We start from the raw sequence: 25575 nt of genomic DNA, 5'->3' as shown, positions 1-25575 counted from the left end.
GGCCCCTGACCATTAGGTCCAGTCGTGACCGACTCTGGGGTTACGGCGCTCATCTCGCTTTATTGGCCAAGGGAGCCGGCGTACAGCTTCCGGATCATGTGGCCAGCATGACTAAGCCGCTTCTGGCGAACCACAGCAGTGCACGGAAACGCCGTTTACCTTCCCACCGGAGCAGTACCTTTTCATCTACTTGCACTTTGATGTGCTTTCGAACTGCTAGGTTGGCAGGAGCAGGGACCGAGCAACGGGAGCTCACCCTGCAGCGGGGATTCGAATCACCAACCTTCTGATTGGCAAGTCCTAGGCTCTGTGGTTTAACCCACAGCATCACCCACGTCCCTTTCAACGGGACTTACTCGCCAGTAAAACAGTAGCCCTGTGCTCTCTGTACACCACAGTTGTGGTTCGTGACTGAGTAGATCAGCAAATAAGTTTGGATGTCAAAGAGGGAATCTTTAAAAACAAAACTATACAGCAGAAAGAGTGTGGTTTTTGGAACCACAGGTAAATAAATGCTACCTAGCAGCATTGTGTGGCCCATCAGGGGCTAAGAAATAGACGAGGCAAGGATAGTGAATAAAGAGTAAGATAGGATTTGAGTCCTTTTCCTTAGACTGCAACACTCTCGATTCAGCCTCAGCAGCTGGGATATGAAACAGGCAATGTTCTTCCGCCTTCTTCTTGCCCATATAAAATGAAACTCCTTGGCAGCAGTAGGCATGAAAGTTCTTCCTTCGAATCACAGACACACACAGACACACACAAACATACACAAGCTTTGCATAGCTGGCATCGCCCATGTCGTTTCCTCTACGGGAGCAGCCTCAAATGAAGGCACACTGCTGTCCCCCGGCGGGGGCTTGTGGTCCTGCAGCGCCGAGTACTGAAACATCTGTTCTCTCATAGCGCCCCCTTTCATTTCGCATCAATCCAGTTTAATAAATCTTCTTCCCCTGTTAAGAAAGTCGGCTGTTTGTTGTCACACACACACTACTACAGAGTCTTTGGCATGTATGCTGCGTCTCGGTGTGGAGCTGGAACGTCCCGGAAAACTGAGAATTCCTGGAATACCTTTTCAACACGTGTAGGACAAGTCATAGAGAAACGTGACCATGAGCATGTGCAGAGTTCATTTCCACCGAGCGGCCCACACGCTTAGAAAGCAAGGCAGCTGGCATGCCTCCCAGGTGGCCCTGAACCTCCTCGGTTTCTGTCCCCCCCCCCGCCCCAGGAGTGAAGCACCGACCCCCCCCACGAGCGATCCCCTTCGCCATATACAGTCATAAGCGCTCGCCTGACGCCCCCTCGCTCGTCCTAGAGCGTCTCGGTGCCTCGCGGGCGGGGCTGAGCCTCTCCGGTCCCGCCCCAGCTGCCAACGGCGGGGCGCGGGCGGCTGACGTCACGGGCGGGGTGCGCAAGGGGCCGCTCTAGGCCAGCAGGGGGCGTGGCGCTCGGAGTACCGCGGCTTGCAGCGCCGGAGCCATGAGCGAGACGGGCCCGGCCGGGCGCTGCGGGGCGCTTCTCACTTGGGTAAGCCCGGGAGCTGGAGCGCGGGGGGTCGCCCGCCGCCGCCGCTCGGCTGATTTCCGCCACCACCTTCGTAGGGCGCCGAGTTACCCCCGCTGCCACTGCCGCCCCCCCCCACTGTCTTCAACAGGTGCCTTCCCGCCCGGCTTCCTCGCCCAGCCGCCTGGGATAACCCTTCCTTGGGGAAGGGGAAGAATGGCCTACAAGGCCACACGCGCCCCTCTTTTTTTATTATTCCGGGTTAGTTTAACCCGGGGTTGCCGCTCACGTTTCTGCATTCTCACGGACGTGCTTTACACCCGCTGTTCCACCCATAAGCATTACGCACCGACAGAGGATGCGTGTGTGTGTGGGGGGTGTATGAATGTATCGTGTGCATGGACACCTGTAATAACCACCTGGTTTGGTGAACACGGGCGGGAGGGACGTCGGTTAAAGTCCGCGGCGAAGGCCTGAACTTAGCAGCACCGGTTGCTCAGCCCCTGGAGTTCTTTCCAGGAAAGTCTTGAGGCCTCCCGGCTACCTCCCAACTCCGCTCCTCAACTCCCAAATCCTCTTAAAAACCTCCCGGTGCCGCAAGTCTGCCTTAAAGCCTCGGGCTATTTTTGTAGGCTCCACTCGACACACAGTGACTCTGCATTTGCGCTCTTTGCCCTGGCGCTGTGGATTTTCTCCGTTCCTTCCACCCGCTCCCTTAAACTAGCTTTTTCTTTCGTGTCCAAAACTGGAATGATTAGGGCTTCCAACTATTGGCTGCTGTTCCTTGAGATTCTCTGTTTCTGTCCTTCCTTTGGAAGAATCTTTCCCCACCACCTGCTGTGCCCAGCACCAAATGCTGAACAAAGAAGGGTATCAAATTAATTCCCATCTTGCCAAACTCCACAAGGAGTAACATAATGAGAGTGAGGTTGAGAATCTAGTTCAGCCTGCTTAAAAATGTGTAGAACAAGATGTAGAGGTTTGTAGTTCATCAGAGGAACAAACTTAAAACAACTTGGAATGTTAAAAAAAGAAAGAAGGCAACACTTGCTCAATCTATAGTTCAGACCAGTCTAATTGGTGAGGTTAAATATATGAGAGAGCCAGAGACTGGATTATTAAAAATATATTTATATGCTACTCAACTGGGGCCCAGTTCCAAACTGGACCATTTCATCCCAATCCTGAAATAAGGAAAAGCATTTATTTGTGTTGATTTACTTATTCTTGAGAGAACCCTTGTGGAAGCTGCTATTTGTCCATTAATTTGATTCAGTGTTTTGAGTAGAAGATTCAGGGGTCTGACAAATGTTCATGCTTTTGGGCCACATGTGTAATAAAGTCTACAATGTGAAAACTACTGAATTGTTAAGTTCAGTTGTGTCACCTGTGAGCCAAATCAAGGTAACAGGGTTTTGTCCTGTTGGGTGTGTTGAAGTAGCTTACGAATGTCAGGATGCTTTTATGATAATCAACCATGCTTTGTGAATTGTTACTGTGACAACTTTAAGCATTACTGTAATTGCCACAGTCTGTACCCTTTGCATTGCATTTCTTTCTACCCCTGCTGCTTACCTCACTGCTGACTTTCTCCTTCACTCACTCCCCCCACACCGTGTGTATCTGCTAACTTGGGTTAACAGTTCATGCATCTGATGTAGTAGTCCACAAAAGCTTATGCCATAGTAAATTTGTTAGGGTTGTATTCAGAGTACCCCTAAATAACTCTATGTGTGAGAAGAACAACTTCTGTTTGTGCAACGATACTCCCCCCCCAATGTACTTCCTAAATCTGTTCTGGGGGTTCCCTCAACTCTCCAGAGCAGATCTGGGGATAGCGTGGGAGAGGTTCAGGGGGGCAGAGGAGGGAAATCATTTTTGCACAAGTGGAAGTCATTCCCCTCTCACAATTATTTAATTGAATACCATCCTCCTACTTTAAAGTACCACAAGACTTTTTGTTTTTTGCATTAAGATGGTGAAGAAAAAGTGGATTTTGACTCAGAAACTTCACCAACTTGCTCAAGGAAAATATTTCTGGAAAACTTTTTCTTTTGCAATTAGAGCCAACCGGAGGGTTCTTTGAAGTATTATATTTGTGTGATATTTATATTTGTGTACTTCCATTATTGTCATATTTTAGATTTAAATGATTTTTAGTTTTTACTGGAAAAACTAGTGTTTGAACAACTAGAGCAGCACATACCTCTGTGCCTGACTTAAAGAATGGCTGCTTGGCTTATTAAGAGTGGCTGCTGCTCTGCCCTCTAACAGCTTCCTGGTTAGATTGCCCTATGTCCTGTTTATCACTAATAGCTGTAATGAGAAGACTTTGTTCTTCCAGTGCTAATCACCTTCTCCCTAACCCACCATGCCAAAGATGCCGGATGCTTCTATCTCTGCCCAGGGCAACTGGAGTTGTTGTTTTTAGATTCTATATGCAACAGCTGTCATACAAGGAAGGATTTTGGTATGATCAGCCTTTCGTAGCACTGCAGCAGTAAGAGAGGAGGAGCTGAACCTGTCAAGCTTGTCTCTCCTGCACAAGTATTAAAAACACAGGAGTCTTTGTTTATGCTGAATTGAGCAGCCCTAACACTGTTTTTCCTCAATACCCCCGTGCCTGAGTCCGCAGATTCTGTTGGGGACTCTTGGCTAACAAGGAAGGGTCTTTTGTTTATGAGACCTGGATATTTAGGAAATAATTTACTAATGCAAGATGGCTGGTATTTCTGCCAGATTCAGAATGGAATGCTGATTTCTCCAGTAAGAATCAGGCATCTGTCAGCCTTGTGTGAGAAGGCTGGAGTTGGTACCCAAGCGAGATCTGATGGGAAGGTGGATGCCCATGTGCTGTAATGTTATTAGCCAGAGCTCTAAGATGGACCACTTTAGGATGATTTCACATGGCAAGACCTGTAAAGACTGCCCCCAGCAGGAGAGACCCTTCTACTCTTAGGCACGCTGAGGTCAAATGGCAGTCACTGATACTAAAGGAGGCCTGATACTTGTGTTTATGTGGGATGCAGTACTGTATCTCAGGAAAAACATCAGTACTTTACCTCATGCAGGTAGTTGATGGGACTTCTATTAAGAGGGGTAAAGAATTTGGAGAAGGTAGGCACACATGGTTTCCTAAAATGTAAATTTGGTCTAAACATGTTGATTCCAGTGAATAAGAGAGCTATGGGATCTGATTTCTGCACGACTGAGAGTTCAGTGTAACTTGAGAGGCTGATCATTTGACACAAATAGGACCTAATCCAATTTAAGGTATTGCCACTTAGCTGTTTCAGTTGAGAACCATAAGAATTAGGACATCAACCAAATGAAATTTTAAGGGGGAGGTACCCAAAATACAGAGGAAGGTGGGGTGTTTGTGGCATTCACTGGATGTAGTGTAGCCACCATCTTCCAAACAGGGCACATTAACAATCAAAAGGAGAGTGTTGTTTAATAGTGAGGTAGGTAAGAGAAATATCTGACCCTGTAGAAAACCCCAAATTGGACTAGATAATTCAAAGACGGAAAGCTTACTTGTTTTGGTAATCTTTTTGGTTAATATGAAAACCTTAATGTGTTGTTTCAGCCTTTTAGTTGCAATTGAGGAAGCAAGGTTAAAATCATGGGAAAACAAGCAGGGATGACTGTGTGCATATTGGAGGAGAGGACCAAGGCCACTCCTAATCCTAGGTGTAAATCCTGTAGCTGCTCTCGAGGCAGGAGGTAGCTTGGAAGACTTCTATTTCATTATACTCAAGGATGCCCTGACTGTGAGCGTGACAGCTGGGCTGCCTCTGCTTGGTGATTCATTGTGTATATCAGCGCCTTGCAGGCATGTGGGAGTACTCGTGCGGAGCTCATTGTGTGGGGGGTGCATGTGTGTGGCAGGCACTGTTGTCTTGCAGCAGCAGACTTATCTATTGGCATAGATTTTCAAGTTTGGTTTTAAAGATCTCGGTGTCTAATCATGGAGCCTAAGGGCACCTAAACCTACATAGGGTTGCCACCTTCAGCCAAGATTCTTTGTAACTCCACAGTTTTCATTCTTATGGATATATTCCCATTAGATGAGTTATACAGAAAAAGTGTGTTTTTCTTCTTTGATATTGACACTGTCACCAGCAGCCCGGATAGATTTTAGGTTATGTCCCTCTGTAGGCTGGTTCAGAATGGGCTTCCTCTGTTCCCACATCCAATAATTCACTATTTTTTCACCTAAAGTGTTCACTTGCTGATTTGATTTGTTTCCTCCAGCTGCAGACGTTTCATGTTCCATCTCCATGTGCCAAAGAACAGGATTTGGCCAGCGGGGTCACGATTGCCCAGGTGCTGCACAAAATGTGAGTATCGTGGTGGTTATCTTAATGAGTGTTCACAAGAGTTATCATGGTCAGCATGGCCAAATTCTCCCCTCACTCCCCTACAAATCTCTCTTTGATCTCTGCCCCTGGTTAGCAAGTTGACCGTTGAAGTTTGTGCTGCCAGAAATCAGAATTCCCTCCCTAATGAGTTAATTTGACAGTTTGATACTAGAGAAGGAAAGACAACAGCTTAGCAGCAGGAAAGCTCCTGTGGTTGCCTTCGTTGTCACATTGGGACAATGTGAATGTAGCTGTTTGTGAGACAGAAGACAGCAGAGCTTGACTCTAGACTGGTGGAAAGCCACTATGGAATCTGTTTCGCAAAGCTTATGTGCAAGATCACAAAGCTGCTGAGAGTTTGCTTTCCACCCCTGAACCAAAGGTATGGTTTTCATTTCCAGAGACCCATCTTGGTTCAATGAAACCTGGCTCCTGAGGATTAAAGATGATGCCGGTGACAACTGGAGGCTGAAGGTATGAAGTGAGAATGGGGTGAGTGGTGGTCTCTATGACCTAGATGCTTAGCAATACCAAATACTGCCAAGAAATGAACTCCAGAAGTCATGAGACTCTGACTTAGCAATACCTTGAAAGCAGAGTTGTTCAATTTTCAGGGTTTCTTGGCTGGCTTAGGTTGATCAGCCAGCTTTGTGATTTGAAGATGAGGGTGGGATTTGGTAGGAAGGGCTCTTCACCCCAATTGGATGCCTGTCCTGCATCAACCCTGGACTCTTCTCTCCCATCAGAGTAGTTCTGAAGACGACTGAGCATGACCAGCTTTTTTTTTATTTCCATACCAGCATGGAAATAGCGGAGTCTTGCTCGTTGGCTGTATGGCCTTTGGAAAGGGGAAATACAGTGGGAATGACAGGTCTCCATACTCTGACAAACCTGCACATTTATGTTCATTCATCCTCTATCTTGCCTCCAGGTGAGCAACTTGAAGAAGGTCCTGCAGAGTGTGGTTGAATACTCCCAGGATGTGAGTACCTTTTCTGGTTTGGCTTTGCTGGCATGGTGGTGATGTATTTCAGGGCATGGCCCAAGCCTCCAATGAAAGTTAAGGGTCTCTGCTTAGGCAGTAGAGCAGCAGGTGAATGCCAAGGGACAAAACTCTGACAATCACTCAGCCTGGGTGTATTGAAGCCATCACCGAAAGACAGAGCTCATGGTTCCAATCTAACATTCTTTTTTTCCAGGACCCACCTATCCCTTTGATGGTAATTAGTTTTAGCTGGTTTTAATACTGAATTTTAGATTGTTGTAGTCAGCCCAGGGACCTGCTGGTGAAGGGTGGGTAATAAATTGAATAATGATAATAAATAATAGAAATAGCTCTGCTCTAGAAAGGCTGGGTAAATGTTATTGGTTTTCTATGGATGTGCCTTTCTCTATGTACAGAACTCCCAAGACACAGTTGATAGCCAGTGGAATGGAGTGGCAAGTGAGACTTAGACTGGGGAGATTTTGTTTCAAATTCCTGATTAACTCCAACCTTCCTGGGTGGCGACTTTGGGTCTATCTCTTAGCCTAATTTATACACTCACAGGGATAAAACAGTGGGAAAACTATATATGCTACCCTGAGCTGTTTGGAGGAAGAATGGGATTGAAGTGTAGTAGTAGTAGTAAATGCTCCTTAGCACAGGCAGTCTTGCTAACAAGTCCACCCAAGTTACTAGCCCATAACTTAAAAAAAAAAATTATTCACCTTTCCTCACATGCCTGTGTAAGTCACTTATTGCCCACTGACAGAGGCTGTTGCAGTTTTGAAAGCTCCATTGTTTGGTCACTTGGAGGCTTGCCACAGACTAGTGCTGGACAAGTGGCAGATTTCAAACCTAAGATAAAGATACTGAAAAGTAACCTGTCCTCTCCCAGGCAAATTGCTGTCACAGACGCAGTGAGATAGGTGAAATAGGTAGGTGGCAGCAACAGTGAAAGGTCTGCCGGCTGTCAGAAGCTATATCCGCTGCTGTCTTCTCAGGTCCTGGGCCACCAAGTCCCGGAGCAGCTCCTGCCTGATGTAGCTCTGGTTGGAGAACTGTCTGACACAGCTGAGCTGGGCAAGCTACTGCAGCTGGTGCTGGGCTGTGCCATCAGCTGTGAGAGGAAGCAAGGTATATGTGTGCGAATGACAATTACGATGGGGGGATGTCACAGTGGAGCTTTATGGACATCTGTGCCATGAGGATGACTCTGCAATGGCTGCTTTAAATACCTGCCGTGTGTGGGTGGGGTCTAGGAAGCAGGTGCCCTATTTGTTGTGGCATTGCTGTCCTGCTTACAGGGACTTACAGTTTCCCTTCATTAGTCCTCTCTATTCAGGTGGCTCCTGCCTCATCCATATAACTTCAGGATCTCCTTAAGCTGGAGCTTCCAATCTTTCTCCTTGGGTTTTCTCCTCTTGGTTTTCTTCACCCCTGATACTAGTTGGGATATCAGCCTCTTAAATCAGTTTGAGACAGAAAGAGGGTGCAGTGAGAGACAGACAGACAGATCTGACATTCTGCCACACCCACAAAAATACTTCATCGAAATTTGGGCCCCACTCCTGGAGGCTGTACCAACCCTCATGGCTGCATGATTTGGGGCAGGGGAGGGAATCTGGCCAGAGGAGGAAGGAACTAGTTGGAGAGTAACTTGAGTGCCCAGCCTCATCTGTTTGCAGATCACATCCAGCAGATCATGACCCTGGAGGAATCTGTGCAGCATGTTGTTATGACAGCAATACAGGAGGTGAGTGCGACTGTGTCCTTCAGCCTAGTGTGAAGCCATTAGGCTCCGGAACTGGATGCTTGCTTTGTATTGCTAATGATCTCCCTGGTCAGGAAGTGCCCCTCATTCTCGACCTACGATCTTGCCTCTTCCCAGGTAATGATGCTGCTTTCGTGCTAGTCCCTGCTCCCGCCCCCCCCCCCAAGTCCTGCCCACTCCCTGCTGCCAGGCCTGGTGCTCATTAGATGAAAGTTCCGAAAGATGTTCTAGTTAACCTATGCCTGCTTCCTGGAATACAGGGCTTAGAAAGTTCTGTGAGTCACCTCTATGTGACCAGTTACCAAACCTCTTTGTCTTTTGCAGCTCTTAAACAAAGATTCATCGGACACGCTGAGCTCAGAGACTTATGGGAACTTTGACAGCCAGGTACTTGTGATATATATTAAGAGTGGGTGGGCGGCATGAGCCCTAATGGTGCAAATTCAATAGATGTAGGCTGAGCAGGAATGGAGAAAGAGGTCCTTTTTTTTTTGGTGGGGCCAGATGAGGTAATTCAAAGGAAGAAAGCTAGGCTTGGGCTACTATGCGTGGCTTGCCTTGCTCAGTGTCTGTAGTACTATATAGACTTTTATTGACTGACTGGCTGCCTCCTTGTACCTTTCCGGTTTTCCCTTGTAGTCCAGGAAGTATTACTTTCTCAGTGATGACCTAGAGGAGACAGATGACATGCGCCAGCGCTGCCATGACCTAGAGCAGCAGGTGAGTGCCTCTTGGGAGCCAAGAAAATTGGAGGTGGAAACCAGCTCTGTTTGCTGTGGGCTTAAAAGAATGTGCATCAGATGATGGAAGCCAGGAGACTATTCATAGGAACAATGGAAAAATACTGAGCACCATCAGGTCTCCAATGGGTTCTGCCCTTCCTCAGAAGTTAGGGGGAAGTATATATCAGGGGTAAGGAACCTGTTGTCTCATAACGTTTGGTTGACTGCATTGTCTGTCACCTCTGAGCATTAGCCATGCTGTCTGGGGTTGATGAGAGATAGGATTCCCAATAACATCTGGAGGGCCACAGGCTCCCCACCCCTGGTATATATTCTGTGCTGGAATTTTGCAGGAGCCCTGACATGCCATTTTCTGAACTGCTATCTTGATTACCATCCTTTCTCTCCCCTTCCCCCCTGCCTGCCTCTCCATATTGCACATCTCTATGTGCACTGAGTTGGTGGTGTTTGGGGACCGGGCCTATTCTGGTCATTTGGATATTCTGTCTTTCCTTATATGAAGGCAAGGTGAGGGCCTGCCTTCCTTTCCTCCCTCATGCAGTCCAGTTTCCGCGGTGGGGTGGGAAGTGCAGTTCTTTGTGGATGGTGTGAGCTTGCTGGGCTGCATGGAGACAGCTGGGCTTGGCTGCAGTGTGGTGTGCGAGTCCGTGTCCCTCCTCCTAATGCACAGCTGTCCTTTCCCTCATTGTTTTTGAGATTGCTGTGGACGAAGAACAAGACCAGCTTGGTAGTTCTGCGGCTGACCTTGGATTCAGTGGTCCTGGGCTTTATGCCTCTTTTTACCTGTTAAAGCCATATGAACGAGACTGGTGTGCGGCAGAGGGGCTAAATTTAAAGAGCAGACAGTGCAACTGTGGAGATTTTGGATATTTCAGGAAGGGTGGGTTGTGGGGGACCTGAGAAAGGATAGGCTGATCTCGCTCCCTTTACAAAAACAAACCCTTTACTCCTCCAAGGTGCTAAAGTGCCCCTGGAGATGCAGCCCCCTTCAAGAAGGTGAGTGTCTTCCCTCTTCCCATGCTCTTGCCTATGATAACAGACCTGCTCACCCAGCAGTGGAGCCCCATGCCTGGTGGGGCCAGCCTAACCTCCTTGCATGAGCATGTGCCATGTTGACAAGTTAACAACTGCTTGAGAGTGTTGGAGGAGTTGCTTGCACCCAGTACAGAAGCAGGGTTGGGCCTGGCCTGAGTTAAAAGTGCTTTCAGACTCTGTACTAATACAGCTACAAATCCACATTTCTGCATTCTAGGTTCTAAACTGCATATGAAGATTCTGGAATCACTTAGGTTTAGGGGATGTATATACAGGCTGAGGGGGTTTTTGTGGCCTCTTCATTTGGCAGCATTTAATCTTCGTAGCAATTCTGGATCCCTGCAGCAGGTCTGTAGGTGCCTGTAATGAAGTTTTCGCTTCCATTCAGGGAGCATAGGTCCTTGGCAAAAAGTCTGCCAGATTTGCAGAGAGAGGAAGTGAACTTGCTTGCTAGCAGTTCCTTTCAGTAGCTCACACATGCTTTAGTAGTGCCTGTGTGGATGATAATTCCTTCCTGCCAAATGAGCTGGTGCAAGAGGAGTCCTGATGAGGCTAATTTCATTTTTTAAAAAAAGATATTTATTAAAATTTCCAATTTTTATACAAACAAAAAGCAAAACAGTTTAAAAACACATATAGTTCACAATACTTAGTTTTCAATGACATATTTCCCTGACCTCCTCATACCTCCCCTTCTTGTATTCCAATTAAAATTATTTATTCAGCAAATCCTTATCTCAAAGCATTACAGCTAAAAACCCCTTAATTTCTATCCGACATCATTCAACATTCATTAATTTTACAATATTTCTGTAAATAGTCCTTGAATTTCTTCCAATCTTCTTCCGCTGACTCTTCTCCCTGGTCACGGATTCTGCCAGTCATTTCTGCCAATCCCATGCAGTCAATCATCTTCATCTGCCATTCTTCCAGAGTGGGTAAATCTTGCATCTTCCAGTACTTTGCAATAAGTATTCTTGCTGCTGTTGTAGCATACATAAAGAAAGTTCTATCCTTTTTTGACACCAACTGGCCGACCATACCCAAGAGAAAGGCCTCTGGTTTCTTCAAGAAGGTATATTTAAATACCTTTTTCAATTCATTATAGATCATTTCCCAGAAAGCCTTAATCTTAGGGCACGTCCACCAAAGGTGAAAAAATGTACCTTCATTTCTTTACATTTCCAACATTTATTATCGGGCAAATGGTAAATTTTTGCAAGCTTGACTGGGGTCATGTACCACCTGTATATCATTTTCATAATATTTTCTCTTAAGGCATTACATGCCGTAAATTTCATCCCAGTGGTCCACAACTGTTCCCAGTCAGCAAACATAATGTTATGTCCAACATCTTATGCCCATTTAATCATAGCTGATTTGACAGTCTCATCCTGAGTGTTCCATTTCAGCAGCAAGTTATACATTTTTGACAAAATCTTAGTTTTGGGTTCTAACAGTTCTGTTTCCAATTTAGATTTTTCCACCTGGAAGCCAACTTTCTTATCCAAATTGTAAGCCTCCATTATCTGATAATAATGAAGCCAGTCTTGCACTTTATTTTTTAGTTTCTCAAAACTCTGCAGTTTCAGTCTATCTCCTTCTTGTTCCAAAATTTCCCAATACTTCGGCCCTGATGAGGCTAATTTCAATGGCTGCTGTGCGTGTTGGGGCAGGAGGCCAGCTGTAGACATTATTTTGCACATGCATGCAAATGTCTGTTAAACCTACTCTGTTACCCACTGTATGGTTCCATAGTTTTGCAAAATCTGGGGACAAGTCTGCTAGAGCAGCAAAAGGAACCGATTGCTTGTGGCTACATGTAGCAATTTGATAGAGAGTGGGAGAGCAGGGTTCTCTTCAGCCTGCTTAAAGCCAAGGGAAAGAAGTGAACAGCCAAGACTTAAGGAGCTATGCTTCCGCTCTCCCCTTTTTCTAGGGCCCTAGTAGAATGAGGTTGAATGTCACAGGCTGGTTGGGCTTACGAAGGACCTGGTAGAATCCGCAAAGTTCTTAGCTGGACTTAGAGCTCCATTACTTGGACGCCTCCTAGAAACTAGTCTTCCTCCTCCCTTCTCTCAGATCTCCATCCTGGTGGAAGAAAAGAATACTTTGTCTCTAGAGAACAAGAGTCTCCGGGAGCAGAAAAGCTCCCTTGAGTCAGATGCTGCTGGGCTCACTGGCAAGAAGTTGCTTCTGCTTCAAACCCAGATAGAGCAGCTGCAAGAGGAGAACTTCCGGTAAGGCAGATACTGGGGTGGGGAGGTTATATTGCCCTCAGGACAATGTGCCCAAAGGCAGTGGAGTCCAGAGAATAATTAGAAGAAAAGTCTAACTAGATGTATTTTGGCCAGGCTGGAAAGCAGCAGAGATGACTTCCGAGTGCGCTGTGAAGATCTCGAAAAGGAAGTGCTGGAACTTCAACACCGCAATGAGGAGCTGACCAGCCTGGCTGAGGAAGCCCAAGCACTGAAAGACGAGATGGATGTGCTGCGGTGAGTGTGCCTCAATGCCTCGGCTGCAAGAACTGTGGATATACCCTTTTATTTTTTAGGTTATGTGTTATGGCTTGTGAAGCAGCCCATGGTCCAGCCTGGGCCTGCTGTGTGTCAAAACTCCACATTTGTGAATCTTGGGCCTCAGGTGTGCTGTGTTGCTGTATAGGCAAACCTCCCACTGCAGCAGCTGACTAACAGAGGTCTGCTTCTCTGCATATTTGGACACTCTTAGGTAGACAGTCCATTTTTGCACACATCCTTAAGTTTAACATGGTGATCTTTGCCACTGAAAAGGCAGAGCAACAGATTCCCAAACACCTGATGGAGAAGAGTTGACAGTCCCACCAGAGGGTTTGTGGGCGGCACATGCCTGTGCACTGGAGCCCTGATGAATGCTGTCTCTCTTCCAATGCTTGAAGTTCTGGAAAAGCAGAAGCAAATTAGTCCAGGAGTTTTGAGTGAATATGTGGAATGTGGCTTCTTACTTGGAATCCAATTAGTTCTGCTGAATAATCAAAATCTCTGCTATCTGGAATTTGGTGGAAGTGGGGCAGCTTGTGTGTAAAGAATTTGGTTTAATTGAGAATGTTAGTAGCTCTAGGGGGATGGGTTTCTGTGCTGGACCAGCATTCATTGCAGCCTCTCACTATTACCAGTCTTCCTTTTCCTGTGTTTGTGAGTTTTGTACAAAGCATGCTGTTAGGTAACTTCACACAGATTTCTTTTTTTGCTATGCATTAAAGCAAACTCAAGTTTTGTTGTAACTTGCCAATTTTTGGACTGTTTCACACAGAAATGTAGACATAGTGCTTCAGTTCTAGAATAGATGCACTGACCCATAACTTCATGTGATGTAAAAGAGAGTCAGCAAGCCTTGGGCTTTCATGCGTCCTTTTCTACCACATCCCAGTGGCTAGAAGCAGAAGTGGGGAATCAAATGCTTTACTATTTGTTTGTTGTGTCCAAACCAACAAAGGACAGTTACCATTTGACTATAATTTGTTTGCAACAATCCAACTTGGAATGTTTGCCTTAAAATGCATGGGATACTTGTTGCTTATCCATTATTGTCTCAGTTTTTGGCACCCTTTGACCTTGCTGCAGCAATTCCTGCTTACACAGTAGTTTTCTATAGCTAGTAAAGTTACTTTCTGTCCCTCCACTTTTTATCCAATAAAGTCAGAGTTACCTGACATTAAAAGCTGTAAAAGATACCTATACTTATATCTATATCCTGCTGTTCTGCAGTCACTCCTCAGACAAGGTGGGACGGCTGGAGGCTATGGTGGACTCCTACAAGAAGAAGCTGGAAGACCTGGGTGACCTTCGGCGGCAAGTTCGGCTGCTTGAGGAAAGAAACACCGTCTACATGCAGCGCACTTGTGAGCTGGAGGAGGAGCTTCGGCGTGCAAATGCTGTCCGTGTGCAGCTGGAGGCACATAAGAGACAGGTGAGTTGGTGTTAATAAGAGAATGCATTTGAGCAGACTGCAGCCTTCAGAATGCACTTGCAATAATACTCTGTCCTGAAGGAATCCTAAAGACAGATTGGAGCACCATTGGAGCCAGAAAGGCAAAACCCATTTGACCAGGATTGACCTGGTAGCTGTAGCTGTGCTGTGGCTTTGCAGGCAGAACTGCTGTCTCAAACAGTCTTGTACTCTTGGTGTTTGGGAGGACTTCAATACTAAACATAGATTCAAGACAACCTGTAATGAAAAGCAGCGTTGATGATTGCTTTGCAGCAGGAGAGGAGGGCAAAGATCGTAAGCACAGCAAACCCCTACTCTTCCCTCTTCCAGGTGCAAGAGCTCCACAGCAAACATGCAGATGAGGCTTTGAAGGCGGAGAAATGGCAGTTTGAGTTCAAGAACCTCAAGGAGAAGTTTGAGGCCCTGGTAAAAGAAAAAGAGGTAATGCAGAACTTGTACCACAAGAGGATGATGAGTGTTTCCTTTGGCTTGCAGGTGAAGGCCTAGTCCAGGAGTGAGGGAGCTTTTCAGCTTGAGGGCCACATCCTCTCATGGGCAGCCTTGTGGAGGTTGCATGCAAGTGTGGGTGGAGCAATGGATGTGACTTCTCTCTTCGTTGAAAGGGCTACATTCTGGCTGTGCAAAAGCCAGAGCTTGGTGGTGGGTGGGTGTGTATAGATATAGGTATGTCCATACAGATTTTTTATATATGCACACAAATGCACCACCTATCTACTCATCCGTTATCACAGTTCAATGGCTCATTCCAGCCTGGTAAAGGAGGGCACAGAGCAGGCCTGGAGAGCATGTGGGGCGAGTCCCAAATGTCAGAGAGCCTTGAAGGCTGCATTTGGCCTGAGATTCTCTACTCCTAGTCTTGTGGCAAGAATAGGGAAATCTGGCAGGAGTAGCATCTGGTTTCTGTTACTTTGACAATGTAGTACAATAAGGCATCAGCCCACCATAGCTTAAGTGGTCCTTTTCCTGGAGTGATTCCTGACCCTTTTCCCTTAGAGGCTGATTGAAGAGCGGGATGCCTTACGGGAAGCCAATGAAGAACTGCGATGTGCTCAGGTGCAGCAGAAATTCCTAAACCAAGCAGGTGAGTATCAGAAGTCTTCCCCACCCCAATGAAATCCAATAAAGTCTGTCTCAAAACAAAGATTGGAAGTTAAGGAGAAAAGGGACACATCTTTGTGTTGACAGGGCCAAGTGCACTCGAGTTACAGTGAACTATCAGTCAACTACATTTAACATTTGTTAATACCCGAAGAGCCACAATGAGCTGCCTACTTGCTGCAATCATTAGAGGAGATTTGTTCCATCTGAAATGCACGGGGGGGGGGGGGCTAGGGCCACCTCAGTGTTGGTGCCCATAATTTTTTGTTGCAGGAAAACCAACTAGACCCTTCTTTGTGCATTTAGGTGTTGATTTAAGAGCATATTGTTTGGACATTTATTTTATTGAAATGTCCTTTAATTTGATTGAGCGTTGTGCTTCTATTTTTGCGATTCCTTTTGGTTGTTACGGCTGTTTTTTGCAAATGTATTTTATATTTTTTATTTACACCTGAAGACTCCATTTGGGATGGAAGGGTGCATTAAAAATAAATGAATTAAATGCTGTCATTTTCATTTTTAAGAACTTTCTACAGGCATGTCCAGGGGGATTCCCTTATCTGTTAGCTTACTTGGAAGCCACAGGAGGGCTGAGAGGGTAGGATTTTAATGGATTGGACTGTTTTTATAAGCTGAATGGATAGCTCAGTTGGTAGAGCATGAGACTCTTAATCTCAGGGTCATGAGTTTGAGCCCTACGTTGGGCAAAAGATTCCTGCATTGCAGGGGGTTGAACTGGATGGCCCTTGTGGTCCCTTCCAACTCTACAGTTCTATGAGCAGCTATACGGAACAATTTCTTTACTGTTTTATTTTAATTAATGTTTATTATGTGATTTGTGATCTTAATTGTTCTGATATGTAAATCACCCTAGGATTTCTTTTAATGAAGGGTGGTAAAGAAATTATATAAATTAAATTTTAGGCTAAGCCTGATAGGATCTCACACACCTGTCTCCAAGAGCTTTGCCTACAGCCGGTGTGTGTGCTTGCTTTGTCATTCGGTTGCCTGAACCAGCTTGTAGGGGAAGACCTTGTATTATGTTTGGCTGCTGCCTGAAGTGAGGTTACCGGTTTCACCTCCCATCTCTGTGTGGCTTTTCTCAGCCTTCATTCTTCTCCTGTTTAAATGTATTTCTCTTGATGTGATAGATGCCAGTGTGGACCATGTTTTGCTTAATACTGCTGGGACCCATAACTGCACTTTTATTGCTCCAACTCAGGGTAGATGAGTTGTCCGGCCCTGGCTAGGTCAAGTGACACCAAAAGCTTGAGTGATCCCATCTTAGAGGGTTGTGCTTTATAGCAAGGTAGTGTTTGGGAACGATCGGCTCCTCCCCTCCAACAACACCTGCACCTTTGGGTAGAAAGCCAGAGTAAAAATAAATGCATCTTCTGTTTCTCCCCCCCCCCCCTTGCAGATACCATCCTAGAAGAAATTGCTTCTCCTGTGGATAACTTAGCAGCTGAGATCATGCCAGCAGAACTCAAGTAAAGTTTGCCCCCTTGGGCATCCTGTCTTGGGAGGCAGAAGGGCAAAAGCCTATGGGCCTATTTGAAATTGGGGACTTGCTGTTATTCATAATTATACTTGATTACTTCCATCAGCCAGAGGTTGGAGTCAGTGTTACCCTGGTGTCCTTTTGGTGATAAAGAGAAAGTGGTGGGGTGGGAGTGCTATCCTGGATTTATTTTTCTGATATTGTAGATGAAACAGGTGTCATCCCAAGATCACCTTCAGCTTGTTTGCTTAAGCTTAAGAAAACTGGAGTACAGTTTTCTGCTTCATACAGTCATGACATAAATTCTTTAAAAGGTCAGGCTCTAAGTGAATGCTCCTAATGGATATGCTAGATAATACAGCACGGTAATCTCTGTGAAAACTGTCTATCCCAATATGCATTGTGCTGGTTTGGCCCCCAATTCTAGAGACTGCATCCTCTCTATGAGCTGTTCTGCCTTTTAGTACAGCTTTTAGGGTTGGGAGTTGGGCCCACTTGAAGCGCGGGGGGGGGGGGAGCGGCTGGGAAGTGGTGGTGGTCCACACCATTGGATAATGCCCCAGCTAATAATTGTAACATTCTGTGTTTCTTGCGGCCAGGGAGACCATTGTGCGGCTGCAGCATGAGAACAAGATGTTATGTGCACAAGAGCTGTCCTATCGGCTGCAGCAGACTGAATTGCAGGGGCTGCTGGAGGAATCTAACCGTACTAAGAACCAGCTAGAGGCACAGCAAAGGTATCCAATAAGCTGAAAAGTTTGCAGTTTGTCCCCACTGGTCTTAGAAGATCCAACCTGCCTTCTCCAGTCCCTCTTAACCTTTGACCAGCTATTAAATTTGCAATTCTAATTTAGAATTATTTTTATTCACTGTTCTTCCTCTTATCTGGTAGGCAATATTCTACCTCCTGTTCTAAAAACCAGTGGGGAAACTCTTACTGTTGGCCCATCAAGTGAAACCATGTTTGCAAGGTCAACTGGCGAGTGTCCTTGAGCTCAAACACTGTTTGCATGATCTACTAGGAATGTTAAACTAACATATTGTTTTAATAGAATTTTGTCCTAGCTTATCTTTGTTAACTAGTGAGGGGCAAGCTCCCTTCTCCTCTCATTGCCCTGGCTCAGAAATAAACAGAGCCATTTGAAGGTGTACTATTTATCAGAGCAGCTTTTAGCTAGGCGCCATCTGTACTGACAGTCCTGTGGGCTTTGTTGCTGCTTGCAGCTGGCCTTTCTCTTGCCTGTTTTAATTTGATTTGCCCTTCTCTCTATCCAGACTGAGCCAGCAACAGATCACTGAGCTCAAGGTGCAAGTAGAGGAGCTGCAACGGGCCCTCCAGGAGCAAGGAAGCAAAGCAGAAGATGTGAGTTTGCTTGAGAAAAGAGGGTTCTGTGAGGCCTTGTCAGAGTCAGGCTCACAGGGAAGTTTTGAAGGAGATTTTCACAGGGGCTGGTGGTCTCTACTCTCAGCCTGCATCCAGACCTTCTTACAGGGTGGCAGTAATGGGAGCTGGTGGCATAAACCCACCTGTCCGTTTCTCAATGGAGACTTAAAACCAAGACAAAACAAAGGAGCTGGGCCATATGAGATCTTTGTTGCAACATCTAGTCTAGGATTGTGTGCTCTCTGTGTACCAAGTGGGGGAACTCTGCCTGTGTATTGGCAGTTTTTAGCCTCCCAAATTACCTTGGGGCTCAAAACAATGAAAAAGGAGTCGGGCTAATCCTCAGATACTGACTACTGCTTGACAGGGTTGCTATAATGTGGGTGGTAGAGATTCCTTGAACATACAAATTCAATGATAAGGCTACACTTGTGGGTCTTAGGAGCTGCAAAATTGCAGTTTATGGTAGCTACGCTGGACAAAGGTGTGCTATTTGGCTAAGAACCTTTTTTCTCGGGTTTACGGGCTTGTTGCCTATTGGGGGAGGGAGGGCAAGAACTCGCAGGCTGTAAGTGTAGTTTTGCCCCAGTTTGAGAGCCTTGTGTCCCCTCTCCTGTGGCCTGTTCTAATGATCACCATTACCTTCTGCCCAGACCTCTTTTCCTCCTCACTTCCCTAATCTCACTATGCTAACAGCCCTCTCTTTCTCCCTTCTGACTTGCTGGCTATCCTGCCCAGGCCATTGTAAGTACTTTCACATTCTGTGTTGCTTCCACCATCTAACCTACTCCACTGCCAACTCATTGTTGCTTCTCTTCTGTCTTTGCTTGATTCTTGGTGTGTCAAAGATAAGGGGCTGCTCTGGGTTCACCTGCTAAGAGCTGCTAAGGGTTCCTGCGTATTCTGAAGGTTTAAAGGAGCACAAGTTCAGTTTTCTTAGTGCAGAAGGGAAGCTGGGAAGCATAGGTGCTGTTTTGAATTGGTAACTTCTGTTCCGAACGGCATTCTGATAATCTGAAAAGGTAGGAGCAGTCTAGATTTGTTTCTGAATTCGTGCAAAGTAGTTAACTGTACCAACATCTCTTAGGAGATGTGCTGTCTCCTACACAATCAGTAACTGTTCATGTTACTGCCCTGTGAGTCTTGTATATTAATAAGTCCATAAACAATTATGGTTCAGCATTTTCCAAAGGGAGGTTGCTTCCCTACTGGGATAATTGAAAAGGAAGTAGAGGAAAAACTTCCTAATGGTTGAGAGCCTTTAGGCTGGAGGTGAAAGAGAAATGCTGTTGATGTGACATTGAGCAATGTAAACCAACATTTGCACACCTAGTAAAAGCTGTAGTAAACCCTGAAAGTAAATGCTTTTGCATTGCCCACATCTATTGATGCTACTTGAGTGACAGACCCTGAATGGTCTCAGGTGGAGGGAGGAGACTTTGGCTTTTACTGCCAGAGATGGGAGTGAGGTTTGAATGCATGAATGGATTAGTAACTAGTATAGAAAGACCTTTTGTTTTTTAGACTGCAGCCTTGTTAATTGACAGTAGGATTGACCGTAGAGTTGAGCCACTGGCTGTGTTTAGTTCACTTACTGTATACTGGATATTTTTATCTCCCCCGTCATGCCAGCATAGACAACCATGTTTGCAAAACTGAATGGAATTCTCTGTTCCATTCTAAGAGTGCTTCTGAGTCAGCAGCATCCCAGTTTAACTTTCCTAGCTCATGAAGACAAATCTGAACTGAAACCTTGAACTCCTAGTGCCCCCAGGATGAATCCTTCAAAGCCAGCAAATTTATGCATAACCTGAGTGCAGGAGGTCTTCAGGAGTACAGGGTACAGTACACTACAACTACACAGGTTTTAGTATTGTGTGTAAGATATACTGAACATAGCACCAGCTCACTCTAGTGGTCAGATGATGACAACAGCAGCAGCTTAGCTAATTGATCTGCAAACAAAATAAAAATCCTAAACAGTCATTTCTCTCTCTTTTTAGTCTTCTCTCCTACAAAAGAAGCTGGAGGAGCACCTGTAAGTGATTCAGTTCAGTTTGAGGGACAGGGTTGGAAAGGGCTAAAGCTCACTTGGTTTTCTTTGTTGCATTTGATGAATACATATCTGGGGTTGTTATGGGTCCAGCTGTGCTACTTAACAACGTATTGATGCTGTCACACAATACACAGCAGGGCTTTGGTTCTACGCCCTTCAGGTTTCTGGTCCTTATTCTTCAAGACACCTGCATGCCTAGCTTATGTTTCTCTTTCTGTTTCCTGGTCAGAGAGAAATTGCATGAGGCCCATGCAGAGCTTCAGAAGAAGAAGGAATGCCTTGATGAATTGGAGCCAAAAGTGGACAGCAACAGTAAGTGGGTGGATGACAGATCCATTGCTTTAGGAGTCTCAACTAAGCCCAACCTTTGCTGGGTACAACAATGGGATGGGATGGGATGGGCTACCCAGAAATCAGAAGACCTTGTAGAGCATAGAGTGAAGATTCTTGCTACTCCATCTGTCCCCTGTCCACATTTTGGGGTCAGGACAGCATTGATGTCCCTGCCTTTCTCAACAGCTGCCAAGAAGATTGATGAACTGCAGCAATCTTTGAAGAAGAAAGATGAAGATATGAGAGCCATGGAGGAACGATACAAGCGTTATATGGACAAAGCCTGCACAGTAAGTCAAGTCTTTTCAGTGCCTTTTGCCACTGCACAGGCATACATTGGCGAAGCCTCACTAAATGGCTTTGTAGATCATACACGCTTCCCTGCGGTCAGTGTGATTCAGTCAGCAATGTTGCTTCAGGACTTTTCTAGTAGCTAAATGGTCTTGGCCTCCCAAAGCTAAGTGATTATGGAAGATCTCTTTATCCTTTCACAGGTCATCAAGAAACTGGATCCCAAGCAGCAGCCTCATGGAGTTCCACTGGAGATCCAGGCTTTGAAAAACCAGCTGCAGGAAAAGGATAAGAAAATCAACCACCTGGAAGTGAGCTCCTCTTCCTCTTCCGAGAATGAGGGTTGCAGCTTCTCTTACATAAGAGCCTGCCTGATTAGGCCAAAGCCCCCTCTAGTTAAACAATGGAATTTGCTCCCTTGAGAGGCAGTAATGGCCACCAAACATTGATGGCTTTAAATGAGGACTAGGCTATCAGAGGTTACTAACCATGATGGCTATGTATTACTTCCATTGTTGGAAGGAATGTACTTCTAAATACCAGTTGCAGGAAACTGCAGGAAGGGACACTGATGTTGTGCTCTGGTCCTGCTCACAGCTTCCCAAGGGCATCTGGTGGGCCACTGGCCTGATCCAGCAGGGCAATACTTATTATAACAAGTTTCCAAAATTAACAAGGATGTGTGCACTGCAGCCCTCTTACCCATAAGCTACCGGTGTCTTGGGTATAATGCATTAATTCCTTATCTTCCCAAAGTCAATATAAATTATTTCAGATGAGTGGTTTGCCATGCGTTGCCTGTTTCAACCACCCTGTTAGCAGCTCAGGTAGTTTCTTTCTGTTTGCTTTCACTTGGGATCAAATTGGTAGACTGAGGTCCTGCACAGCTATAAAAGGAAGAGGTACACTTCTCATCTCCCCTCTGTTTTGGTTGGCCTTGGCAGCATAAGCTTGGGGTTTTCCATAATCCCCCCCAACACACACACACACACACACACACACACACAGCCTTGGGGTTTAGCAGCATGACCACTTACCTCCTTTTTCCTCTCTGTGCTTCATCTCATTAGTCGGATTTTGAAAAGACAAAATCTCAACAGGAACAAGAAGAGAAACTCATCATCACTGCTTGGTATAACATGGTGAGTTTGAATTGGACTAGGCATAAACAGAGGTGCGTGTACTGATGCAGGGGTGTGAGAGAAGGTTGGCACATTGCTTTGCAGGAGAACAGTATGAATAACTGCTGTGGAGCTTTACATCCTGAGAATCTCTTACTTTTTCTAACTATTTTGGTACCAGACACCTTTTGCAGCTGCTAAACACTGCTGAGTAAAATGTCTGAAGTTGGGCTCTTTACAGTAGATCATTTTGATGATCCTGTATATGTCTGGATCACAGAACATGGCCTTCTTGAATTCAGACCTTTGTGTCTTCTGACACATACTGTCCTGGTTAGAGCCCTATGGAGGAAGAACAGTGAAGACCCTCCATCTCCATCCAAGAGTCTGCTGGCACAAGCCAAATGTTTCTTTTCTTTCCCACTGCAGGGCCTGGCGCTGCACCAGCGAGCTACAGAGGAGCGGTCATCCACCTCTACACCAGTCCAGTCCTTCTTGGCCCAGCAAAGATTGGCCACCAATACTCGACGGGGCCACCTGGGCCGAGCTCAACCCTTGCTGCTTCGATACGTTGGTACAGACAAACCTCAGTTGTCCTGATCTGGAAAAGCTGTCCTGTGGATCTTCTAGAGAATGCTTACTTCCCGGGGAGAGTGAAATCGGAATACCTGTTATGCAGTAGTACTTCCTCTGGAAACCCCCGTTTTATCCCTATTGTTGAAATTCATTCTCTGATACTAAAGATTATTCCTATGCCCAACTGTAGTGCTTGTTTTTTAAAAAATGAGGAATCTTGAGCAGCAAGGAGCTGGATCTTCCCTATTCATTGCAGACCTACATGTTCCCTCTTCCACCGCAGTTGGGAGCTGTTGCATGGCAGTACCCTGGGTGATGGAGAGGTATCCTTCAACCATGTTCCTTACCCACCTTTCCTCTTAAAATTCTGCTTTTGTACATAGTTTCTGTATAGCCCTGTTCCCCACCAATTAAAAATGTTCTTTACCTAATGATGTCATCTGCAGAGGGTATGGAGGGAATATTTTTACTGCCATTCACATCTCCCCTTATGGTATCGGCCTCAGTCTTGGGTATTTTTTGTGGTGATGAATGCAAAAGGATGAGATGGCTGCTTTGATAGTGGCCCTGCATTTGGAGTTTGACTCCATTGAAAAGCTAGCATCGGTTCCTCAGGAGCCAGATTGCATTGCCTGAGGCACATTATGGCACAGCTTTTCTTAGTGACTTAAGAATCCCTTCTAAGAAGGGGCAGGGCCTTGGTACAAAAAAGCCCCATTTGAAAACGTATGAACACTAAATTGACTTTAGACCCTAGGGGTGAAGAGAGCCTGCAGTCCTGCCCAACAGTAGTTTGTGTGCACATCTGTAACTGTGTTGTCTTCACGGCAATATTTAGTGCCTGGTGTTTTGTTTTTTTTTAAGTGCTACTCTTTTTCTCCCCTCCCTGTTAGTATCATATTCAGAGTCATTGCAAGATGCAGTATCCTTTTAAAAATATGTTCTCCAAATTTTGATTCTTTTTTTAAAAGTAAAGTTCATAGTTTTAATGCTGTAAATTATACATTTTGTAAAGCTATCTTGTATCTCTGCCTCTTTATTTTTCTATTGGACAGAAGCCTGACATGCAATGTGGGAGGATGGGATGTGTCTATATAATCTTTACACTACAAATAAAATGTTATAAAATCTTTTCTGTATCCTCATTCCTCTAGTAGCAACAACTATTACTGTTGGGCAATAGCCTTCATCTGGGAGGACCAGCTGCAGCTGTTAGTAGTTCTTTGCAGTAACTTTCTGATGGGCCAGCTGTAGTTCAGGCTTCCCATTAATTCTGAGATGGGATTTTCCCCTCTTGGAAGTTTAATAGACCAATCAACTGCAGTTCCCTATTGGGCCTTGGAAGAAGATACATTTTGGTGTCATTGTCCTTAGTTGATTTGACCTACTTCAGAATCTGGTGCTGGGCTGATAGCAGTTAAAACTCAAAAGAAAATTATTGATGGTCAAAAGTAAAGTGGTACCTTGGTTTACAAACTTAATCCATTCCAGAAGTCAGTTCTTAAACCGAGGCATGCTTTCCCTAATGGGGCCTCCCGCTGCCGGTGCCCTTCTACCGTTCGGATTCCATTCTTAGACAGAGGTAAAGTTCGCAAACCAGGACACTACTTCCAGTTTTGCGGAGTTCGTAAACTGAAGCATTCATAAACAGGACTGTTCTTAAACTGAGGTACCACTGTACTTTGCATTTAGGATTGCTACAAAGGCTGGCACAGTGGCAGTTGATTTATTTATCAAAAGGGAGTATTTTCAATTGGGAAGCAATCATAGGAGCAGCAATAGAGCATCTGTTAAAGAAGCACATCCTCCGTACATCTTTGTGTGGTTGTCCCTGTTGCTGATGGAGTTTTTAGAGTTAGAGTTCCCCTTTGGCTTCACAGCAAGCACCCAGCCTTAAGGGGAATGTCTCCTGTTGCTCCTAGCTCCTAGCTAAATACTACCATAAAAGATGGTTTAAAGGTTCTTAGAATGTGATCCACCATTAAATTTAGTCTCACTATCCTCTGCAGTACTTAATGAAGGCTTGAACTACAAGTACCGGTAACTTTCTTCCCTAGTATACTGAGGTACCAGTTAACACAACACAGAATCAGGTAGGATAACAATACACGGCATAAGAGCCCTTTTTCTCTGTGCACTGAGAGGAATCCAAAGGATCTGATGCTATGGACAGACTGATCTCTTGACTGAATCGGCAGCTCCGACCATTGCCCTCCAGGCCCATGTACAGCTTGTCTGAGGCTCTCCCCAGTTGACTGGGAGACCCAGGGCATTCTTGGCATGACAGCGCAAGTCTGGCAGGCCCCTGACATGACCCCCCCCCCCCCCGCCGACTATCTCTCCGAGGCCTGGAGCAAGTATACCCGGCTCCCCCCCCTCTGCCCACAGACCTGTTTCCATCCCTCTTCATTTGAAGGGAGCAGGTACCTTTTTAGTGCACAAAGAACCACTGTTTGTCACTGCAACTCTCTTCTGAGCAGCTGAGTTGTGCAGTGGGTGGGGGAATTGTAGGGAGGTTTTAATTTCCTTTCCCCATTATCCCTTTTTCTCCCTGCTGCTCCAACTGTGCAAGCCGTGGCAAAGAGGTAGCTGCTCAGTCAGGTTCCCTTGCCTTTTATGGGCTTCAGTGAGGATGTGAGGGCCATGACTAGAGCCCTAACCAGCATGGTCATAGTTAACCAGGGGTTCCCCAATCTAGTTTCCAGAAGCTATTGCTCTTGCCTTGTACAATTTGTTGGCTGGATAAGTATTTCGGATGGAGTGGCTGAACAAAGCATGGCTGAGGAAGGATGCTGGGTTCACATGTAACACCAAAACATAC

The 25575-nt window shown here is 45.7% G+C and overlaps 2 protein-coding genes across 3 annotated transcripts in view; one reads left to right on the top strand and one right to left on the bottom strand.

The window, feature by feature from the left end:
* The window catches only part of TTC1 (tetratricopeptide repeat domain 1), a 169839-nt gene that overhangs the window by 114332 nt on the left and 29932 nt on the right, over nt 1–25575 (bottom strand). The window lies entirely within an intron of this gene.
* On the top strand, nt 1403–23884 carry HOOK2 (hook microtubule tethering protein 2). 2 transcript variants are annotated; one of them, XM_053376426.1, is made up of 22 exons: nt 1403–1530; nt 5764–5849; nt 6272–6344; nt 6802–6852; nt 7857–7989; nt 8541–8608; nt 8951–9013; nt 9266–9346; nt 12487–12644; nt 12759–12899; nt 14151–14352; nt 14704–14814; nt 15388–15475; nt 16913–16982; nt 17593–17730; nt 18269–18356; nt 20381–20415; nt 20663–20745; nt 20953–21056; nt 21261–21368; nt 22128–22199; nt 22608–23884. In XM_053376426.1, the coding sequence occupies exons 1-22, from the start codon at nt 1483–1485 to the stop codon at nt 22776–22778; spliced, it is 2172 nt and encodes a 723-aa protein (XP_053232401.1). In that variant the 5' UTR covers nt 1403–1482; the 3' UTR covers nt 22779–23884. The 2 variants fall into 2 exon arrangements, with proteins under 2 accessions (XP_053232401.1, XP_053232403.1); XM_053376428.1 differs by lacking the exons at nt 1403–1530; nt 5764–5849; nt 6272–6344; nt 7857–7989 and having other exon boundaries at nt 6825–6852.

Source organism: Podarcis raffonei, chromosome 2 (assembly GCF_027172205.1).
Source record: "Podarcis raffonei isolate rPodRaf1 chromosome 2, rPodRaf1.pri, whole genome shotgun sequence".
Classification (NCBI taxonomy): domain Eukaryota; kingdom Metazoa; phylum Chordata; class Lepidosauria; order Squamata; family Lacertidae; genus Podarcis; species Podarcis raffonei.
This window is presented reverse-complemented; position numbering and strand designations above follow the sequence as displayed.